Source organism: Poecilia formosa, unplaced genomic scaffold (genome assembly GCF_000485575.1).
Source record: "Poecilia formosa unplaced genomic scaffold, Poecilia_formosa-5.1.2 Scaffold1065, whole genome shotgun sequence".
Taxonomy (NCBI): domain Eukaryota; kingdom Metazoa; phylum Chordata; class Actinopteri; order Cyprinodontiformes; family Poeciliidae; genus Poecilia; species Poecilia formosa.
Window position 1 is genome coordinate 15,892 of NW_006801004.1, and position 9,061 is coordinate 24,952.

Sequence of the window (9,061 nt, forward strand, 5' to 3'; positions counted from 1 at the left end):
TTTCTTTGTTTTCTGTTGGCCCTGGGCCTCCTGCAGCTGTTGGTGGGCACCACTATGTCCCCTCTGATCATCACAGCATAAAGCTGTGAGGGGTGCTAGTAATGGTGACTAATTGGCAATGTGGGGACTGTCTGAGCTCACGACGAAGGTTATGTCACAGTCCAATGGTGGCAAAGAGAAAGTTGTTATGTAGCTCCTTCTTTTTGGTGAACCCTTGATTTAGTTTGCCAGTTTTCTCTTATATTCCAATCCTCAAATGGTCCTTTCTTGTCTTTCATATACACTGGTCAAAAAAATAAAGGGAACACTCAAATAACACATCCTAGATCTGAATGAATGAAATATTCTCATTGAATACTATATTCTGTACAAAGTTGAATGTGCTGACAACAAAATCACACAAAAATCATCAATGGAAATCAAATTTATTAACCAATGGGGGCCTGGATTTGGAGCCACACACAAAATTAAAGTGAAATGTTCCCTTTATTTTTTTTGAGCAGTATATATATATTTTTTTATTTTATAAATGTAAGCCTTTTCATGCATTTTTTGTTTCTGGCTTTTCAATTCCTGGGCTTTGTTTATTGTTTTGCCCTCTTATTCCTACTGTCAAATGCAGAGAATATAACACTTGGCCATTCAAGCACATAAATGCACTCTGTTTACAGTCACTGTCAATGACTCAATGCAACCTGCCTGGGGTTGATTATATAATGCCCTGTTTGATAACCAGGATTTATTAGGATCTATGTATGATAGAATTCAAATGAACTGTTTGCATAGTACCTCAGGACAACATTTGTTGCAAATTGCTGGCATGTAAATCACCAATTGTATAGCAATTTAAATACCAGTTCAACTGAATTGAGCTGTCCTGCTAGAAGGTGAAGGTAAAGCATTCTGCATCCTCTAACAGGATTTCTTGCAGAGTTGCTCTATATTTAGCTCCACCCATAATCTCATCATCTGACCACCTACCCTGTCTCCTCCAAAAGCATTTACATCACCACCGTGTTTCACATTGGAGATTGTTTGGTATTCACACTGAAGTGGAGTTATGGTTTTCTTCCACATATTTTTATGCAGCCCAAACAGTTTGATTCCCCGTTTGGCTCGTGGCAAACTACAAAGATTTATTGTGGGGTTTTTTTAAATACTCGCGATCTTAAATACTTGCTGTCAGAGGGACCAGAATTACCATGAACTTCTTGACGAACATCTTTCATCAAGAAACTACTTTGTGTTGGTCTGTCATATATAATATAATTTTTATGTGACAGACCAGCTATCTCATTACAACCAAAACTTTTATGCAAGTAAAGATTTTAGTTGTAAATTAACATAAATTCATGACGATGTGAGACAAATAAAGTACAGTGACTCTGCACTCTTCACATAAGCATGATAAATGATGTGAACACAGCAGTTACCTTAAGCAAAGAACAGCAGTAGGTTGTGCAATTTACCCTGCATAGCATTAAGGTATTAATTACATTAGGTTCATTAGGTTGCAGGGGGTTGTTAGGGAACCTTTAAAATCTGCATGTGCAGCACCATTGACTAATCAATTGCCATTACCATGTTCACAACAAAGGTTTGGACCCTAGGGACATGCTGGCTGTTGGTATAACTCCTCCTTAGAGATGACATGATGCACTGCAAAAAAAACAAAAAAAAAAAAACTTTCTTGCATCTCCAGAGGGATGATTTGAAAGTTTTAAGCAGGACCAATACATACAAACAGTGACTGGTTAACAATAACAAACTGTTCTGCACTCTTGTTTCATTACCAAATTGCAAAAAAACAGAAAAAGTTTAGGACACAGAGCACTCGAAACATACAGCTGCAGTAGAAACATACAGTGACTCGAACAGATGTGATTATGAGGATTAGGACTTACGTCTCTGCCTCTGTCTCCCTGTCGCCTCTGACCCTCTCTCTTATACGAGAGGGAGGCAGGACGGCTGGGAGACTGGCAACAGGTCTCACTGCTCTGGGGGACAAACTGTACGTCAGCCAACAAAAAACTATTTCAATAAATCCGCACAGAGACATTATCTCACATGGATACGGTCATCAGTTAGTGACTAACAGCTGGTTCCTCGTTTTATGTGGTTTGGCTTTTATTAAGGAGGACACATTTTCAGAGGAATAATAAAGATGATTAAGGACATGATTCAGCACGCGAAGAAACATCCAGGGGTAGGTTGGATTACACGTTATTTGTTGAACCTTAATTTTTTCTGAGACATGAGACTAGACAGAATTGTAAGGATTTTTCCATTTTGAAAACTGTAGGATAAATACAAGCAGTATAGACAAGTAGTATGGACTGGATGCATAATTTTTATGCACAAAACAGTTTCTTTTATTTACTTGGAAACATTTTTTTTTTTAAATATGCAACAAAGGTATTAATGCTTCACATATAATGTTTGAAATATATTACAATATAATGCAAACATGACAAAGAAAAGTACAAACAGTATGAGCTAGTGGTGTTGCCAAAGAGAAACTTTTTTTTTTTTGCCATGACAACACCTATTAATGAGATTTTTTTTTTTTTTTTACCAATTACAACAAACCCAACACAGAAAAGGGGTGAACTCTTCAGCTGAAAGCTCCAGATGCTCTGGAAACTTAAAAGACCTTTGAGTGTGAGTTCCTAAATAACATTAAAATGTTTGAAACCAGCACTGTGACAGCACATAATTTCCCTGGCTTCTTAATTTGCTTTACTATCTTAATAAATAAAAAGAAGAAAGGAAGACACAAGCTGTGTGTGCTTGTTTTTTTTTTTTTTTTTTCCCCTCTGTTGCCTCAGAGCTATACTGAGGGTGACCCAAATTCATGGACTGACAGGGCTGGCTTGGCAGTGCACCAGAAAAGTAATAAGGGCAGCAACAGTATCGAACCCCTGCGAGTATAAAACACTTCCTATATTGGTCAGGCTGGATGGTGAAAGGTGAACCTCTCAGTTTGTGGCTCAGTGTGAAGGTATCAGAACCATGCAGTAGATGACTTCCTACACACGAGCATGTCTTCATTATTTGCTCCCTGTTTGTGTGTATGTGTCAGATCAAAGGTGACCTGCTTCTCTGTGTGTATGTGTGTGTGTGTGTTTGCTGCTTGTGTTTACTCTGGCGATGACAGAGCTGATGCTTCTGCACTCAGCACACTGTGTGTGTGTGTGTGTGTGTGTGTGTGTGTGTGTGTGTGTGCGTGTGTGTGTGTGTGTGTGTGTGCTCTATGAACCAATTTCCAAGGTCATAGAGTCTGTAGAGATGCTTTGCACTAAAAGTAGGGTTTTAATGTTAAAATAAAACACTTTTGTAAGTGGTAGTTTCAGATTTATCATCTTAAACTCTGTAATATGATAATAAGAAATTGTCTTTTAATTTTCTGCAGATAGTTTCAGTGAGAGCAGTGTTTAAACATGGAATCTTGAATAGCTTGAACTGTGAGGAGATGAATGGCTTATGGACAGACAAATGGATTACAGATGATAAATCAGTGGACAAACTGATGGATGGATGACATGTGGACGGGCAAAAGGGCAGATGGGCAGACAGAGAATGTGCGATCAAGACAATCTATAAAGCAAACGGCAGCAAAAGGCAGCAGCACATGTATGCAGGAGAGCAAATACAAGCCAGTTGACTGATGTTGCAAAGTAGTAATAAGTGTTGCGTATGAAAGGTAAACGCTCAACTTAACAACAAGTGTGCTGCAGGAGTCATAATGGTGATGAATGAATTTAGAGATGGATGATGGGTATTGACAAACTAATGATGGATGGATTTCAAAAATGCTTCCGAACTTGTTTTGAAGTGGATAAATCAAGCTTACAATGGGTTTCTTAAATTACTTTCTAAAAATCAACTTAGAGCTAAAATATGTTGACATAGTTTGCATTTCATAATGTTCATTTGTCTGATTAAAAGTACTTTTCGAGAACAAAAAAATTGTGTTGCCCTGATGACCCAAGGAATTAAATGTTTTTAACGGCTGCAAGTGAAAAATCATCATAAATAACAGAAATAAAGGCTGAAAAGCATCATTCTGGGTTAACCTGTATTATGTGTTTCAATTAGTAAATTAAGTTATGTTATGTTAAATGTTCAGCATGGGAGATAGCCTCTTCCTGTTCCATCATGACTGACCACCAGTACAAAAGTCGAGGTCCAGAAACACATAAATGAGCAAGTTTGTTGTGAAAGAAATTGACTGGCCTGCACAGAGTCCTAACCTCAACCCAGCAGAACACCTCAGGGATGTATTAGAGATCCAGGCCTTCTTGTCTGATACTAGTGTCTGACCTCATAAATGCTCTTCTGGAAGAATGGTCAAAAATTCCCATAAACATTTCTAAACCTTGTGGAAGAAATTCCCAGAAGAGTGTAAGCTGTTTTAGTGGAAAAGGTTGGGCCAACATCATGCTAAACCCTATGGATTAACAGGGGATATTACTCAAGCTTATCTGTGTGTGGAGGCATACAAGTGATATCATTTGGTAATATAGTGTATTTTAACCTGTAGCCTTCACAGTTATGAACATGGGGCTAAGGGAAATGTTTAATCTTTGAATAGGAGTAGAGGTAACACTGTGAAATGGGTTAAGCCGAACAGTAAAACGTTGGATTTATTCATGAAAAGATTTGTATACATATAACTTTAAACACATTGGTATTAAGGGAACACTCTGAAATAATTTCCCTCATTCTTGTGATTATAAAGTAAAGGTTATTGTAGCATGTTCCTTCTTTTCTGGGAGTAGCGTTTCCTCCAGCAGTCCTGTGTGGTTCTGTGTACCTGAGGGAATGCTGCTGTATCCACCAGAAGTTTCAGTGTTGTTAAGAATTAAAGTTTTATCATTAGACATCCTTCTAATCAACAACTAGACGAGTGGCATTGCATTTAGCGGAGGACAGATGTCTGGATGCAGCTGAGTAGAGACATCCTTCAGTTCAACCTGATCAAACTGTCAGCTCTCTACAGCTTGACTAGATCTGTGTGTGCCGCAAACAGATGTTGGCCAGCGGTGTGGCTCTCCCTCTGATTTGTGCACGGCAAAAGCAAGCAAGAAACATAAGGCAGTTAAGTGTCGACAAATAGATGCGGCGCGGTTTAAGGTTTCTCTCACCTAAGCTTAGGTGTTTAAGATGACAAATCACATAATCCTCCTGTCCCCTTAACATGCTTTTTTATTTTAATTCCTGTCTGAGTCACCAGTCAGAACCTCTGCACACACACACTTGCCCACAGTATGTGTCTAAATTCACCGGGTTTGTGTGAAAGTGTGTTTTTTGCTCAATCTGACAGGTATAGTGTTATAGGAAGAAAATCTGCTGCAAACACACACACACACATACACGCACACACACGCCTACACGCACACACGTGCAGATGATGGTTCTTGCTTCTTTAGTGTCCTTGCCTTTTCAACCCATGCTGACAGTGAGCAACCTCGCACATGGCCTGAGCTTCATGCATATGCAAAAGGGCACAGAGAGGTGAAAGAAGAATGATAATAACTACCTGTATGCGTGTGTGTGTGTGTGTGTGCCTGTCTGTGTGTGTGTATGGGTTCCACACAAATACATGTTCATATAGTCAATGGAGTGATGGGATGCACTGTTCTTATGACATTTATCATAGTGGTCTGAGACTAATTCGTCCTTTCTCTCCTGTCTTCAGTTAATCCCTCAGTTTTTCTTCATGACTCTGGGCATCTCAGGTGCCACGCTCTACCTGATCCGTCTGGCAAGAGGGCCCCATGTCACGTAAGGCTGCCTGGTGTAGTGAATTTACTTCTGCTGCAGTTTGTCTCCAAACGACCACAAACTTTGATGGGGCAGTATTATGTGTTTTCCAGCCACATAGTGTCATTTTATAGCACAGTGAAGAAACTATGTTAACTTTAATTATTGTAAAAATGCTATTTGTATCAAATATGACTTAAAAGAAATTTGACTAGTTACTAAACACCTTGAAATTGGACCTGTATCTCTTGAGAAACTGGTCTTTCTGAAACTCTGCCTACAGGAAGTCATCACAACATCCCTCGTCTATTAACCCTTTAGCAACATTTTCACAAACGGTGCAATGACAAGTAGCTCGTACAATGAGCTCAAAAGGTCTTCGTAACTTGATTAGAATGTTTTATATTCTATTCCTTCTCAAAGAGGGGCTGAGAGAAGTAGGTCTCAGAATCACATTATTTATATCGCCAGGAAAAGGAAGTCCTGGATTACTTAAATTCTTAGAAAACATTTTAAAATGTGTGTCAGGTCTACTCTGTAAGTACTGACATGAGTTTCAAGTGTGTCATCTGTAATTTGGACCAAAAAAAAACAAAAAACAAAACAAATTTAATATATTTTTTATGCACTGGCAGTGTGGCTTTATAGAAAAAAGTGTTTACAAATTGCTTTATGCTGCTACATTAAAAACGTGAATTTAGTATGATTTTTATTTCATTTTACATTTTAAAGTACTTCACCACAGGTGCCTATAAATGTTGAAGGTTGCTGTACTTGTGTTAAGACACCAAATCATGAGTTTGTAATATTGTTTTGCTCCTTGCTTATAACTGTAAAGCTACTGGTTGAGAATTTAGCCGGCACTGCTCCTCCCTGCAGCACTGACGCAGACAATCAACATAAAATAATCACAAGAGGGAAAGCTGACCGACTTTCTCATAAAAGCAAGTGAAGTGTGCACAACAACACCTGGGTAGGTCAGAGGAGCAATATGGAGCTCTTTGGCCATGCACCATTATCAAACACATGCTGTGTAAAAAAAATGAAAAAAATAAAATAAAAATAGATTAGCAAAGTTGCCAACTCAAAAGCATGGGGGTGGTGGTAATGTTCCGCTTAAGGATTACGAAGTAACTAACAACACAGGATTTAAATTTACCTAAAATAAAATGGAAGGATAGATTCTGCTAATGTTGGCAGAATCTAGGTCCAAATGTTACGCAGTCATTAAAGGAAGTGAACTAAAAGCCTCTTCAGCAAAACACACCCAAAGCTGAGCTCATAATCCACAAAGAGCCGCTTAGACTAAGCAGAAATTTTGTCTCCCCCATCTGGCAGTAGACAGATTACACAAACGTCTTCCTCGCAGTCCAGTAGCATGGATTATGTTTTTTGAGGAAGAAGTTTGATCATCTTTTCTCATTTTCCCTCTTTTTACACCATGATGAACACAGTGAGGCTTTCAAATGTGATTGTGTCCATGTTTCTAATTGTGTTGCTGTCAAATGTCAACACATGCAAGATTCAAAATAAATGGCTGGAAATATGATAATTTTTATTAGGCTATGAGTTCAACACAAAGAGGTTGATATATCACATTCTTCTTCTAAAACATAACAAAAAGTGAAGCTTTTGGAACTGCCCTGTTTTTTATACTAGATGTGCATGCACCTGCCATGGTGTTTAAAACATCTGCCGCATATTAAGTACGCATCAACGTCACCTGCACCTGCAGAGGTTGCAGGTGACGTCAATGAATCAAAAGAACTTTAGATGTTTTTAGCTGCAAGAAAACGGAAGTTAAACAAAAAAAAAGCAACAATTAGTGTCTGAATTTTAAAAGTAAGTGTTTGGATTTTTGCCAAGTGCCATCCATTTACAAGATACCGATAAGACAAAACAGTTTATATAGCAACTAGTTTTTTGCATAGCAAATTTAGCAGGATCACCATATTACACTAAGATAAAAATAAAGTTAAAATAAAAAAAAAAACCTTGCACATACAACAGATGTGTCTGAAAACACTGAAGTGTTTTATTTGGTGGCACCGGGTTTACTGCCTCCACTGCAAACAATAAACCTCTACTGTGTATCACCTGTTCACTGTAATGATCAAAGTAGTTTAAAGATTTACAAATTTTCAATTTGCATAAACAACTGTGATGTTTTTTTTTTTGTATAGTGTTACTGTAGTAATTTCATCTCATAGTTATTTATCTCCTCGGGTTAAGACATTAAATACGTATGATCCTTCAAACAGATTCTCTTCTAAAAAAAAATAAATCCTGAATTATCTTTTTAAAATGGAATGATAAGCAAGTAGTAAAAATACAAAAAAAAAAAAAAAAAAACATTGAATTTTGTGTGCCAGAGCCACACCAATTGCAGCGAACTCTGTGACCACTCACGTAGAGTAAATGTAGATAGATCACGTCCCATTTCAGGCCACACAGAACCTCTTGTTCTGAGGGTCAGCCATAAAGCCTGACCTCATCACCAGCTGGTGATGAGTGCTGTGGTCAGTGGCTGCCTCCCTCTCAGGCTGCCCAGTGTTTGTTGTAATGGACACACAGGGGGACAGACGCGCTCCTTCTGCCATCCCCATTTGTTTGTGCTTTGGCACCGTAATGTGCTGCTGGAGGGGGAAGTGGAGGAATGGACTGTCGCTCTGGAGTGCTGCGAAATCTAGACTTTGGTTAATGAACAGGGAAAGGACTGCCAATTCACTGGGCTGACTTCATCTCATAATCACTTTTTCCTCTCCTGACTTTTGTCTCCCTTCAGTTTACGAGTCTCGTTTTGCCTCCGCCATTCTTCTCCTTTGTTTTCTTTTTCCTTATTTGTTACATTATTTGACATCTTGTAATTCTGCCCTTAGTTATTCTGCACCCATTCTTTTATTTCCTCTTACATTTATATTTTGTTCTCCCGTCTTCTCTTTCTGTGAATCATCCCACATTTGCAGCTTCTGGGACAAAAAGAACAACCCTGAGCCCTGGAACAAGCTCGATCCGACCTATCAGTACAAGGTGACAATTCCCATCCCCCAATTTACAGCTGCTGCAGAGAATCCTAATCTTGACAAAACCACCACTGCTTCTCTGAGTCACAGAAAATCTAGCAAACACCATAAGTGTATTGTTTTTTTTCCTAAATAGAGTAAAATTATTTAGCATTAGCAAAATATCACAAGAAGATCGCACCTACTTCAAACTTTTTGTCAAGTCTGTTTAAACATGATCTGAAAGAAATAAGCACACCTCTAAAACATTTTTACATTCTGTCAAGTTACAA

General features: G+C 38.4%; 1 protein-coding gene across 1 annotated transcript; it reads left to right on the plus strand.

Annotated features, from left to right (window-relative positions):
• Nucleotides 1-1,948: 1,948 nt before the first annotated feature.
• LOC103132456 (cytochrome c oxidase subunit NDUFA4-like) lies at nucleotides 1,949-9,003 on the plus strand. Its single transcript, XM_007544267.2, has 3 exons — nucleotides 1,949-2,206; nucleotides 5,702-5,787; nucleotides 8,733-9,003. Exons 1-3 carry the CDS (start codon nucleotides 2,165-2,167, stop codon nucleotides 8,923-8,925), a joined length of 321 nt encoding a protein of 106 aa, XP_007544329.1. The 5' UTR covers nucleotides 1,949-2,164; the 3' UTR covers nucleotides 8,926-9,003.
• The last annotated feature ends 58 nt before the right edge of the window (nucleotides 9,004-9,061 follow it).

Coding starts and splice junctions, on each gene's coding strand:
- LOC103132456 (XM_007544267.2), top strand. CDS start 2,165: ATGATTAAGGACATGATTCAGCACGCGAAGAAACATCCAGGG. Junction 2,207..5,701: donor ACGCGAAGAAACATCCAGGG/GTAGGTTGGATT, acceptor TCCTGTCTTCAG/TTAATCCCTCAGTTTTTCTT. Junction 5,788..8,732: donor GCAAGAGGGCCCCATGTCAC/GTAAGGCTGCCT, acceptor CCACATTTGCAG/CTTCTGGGACAAAAAGAACA.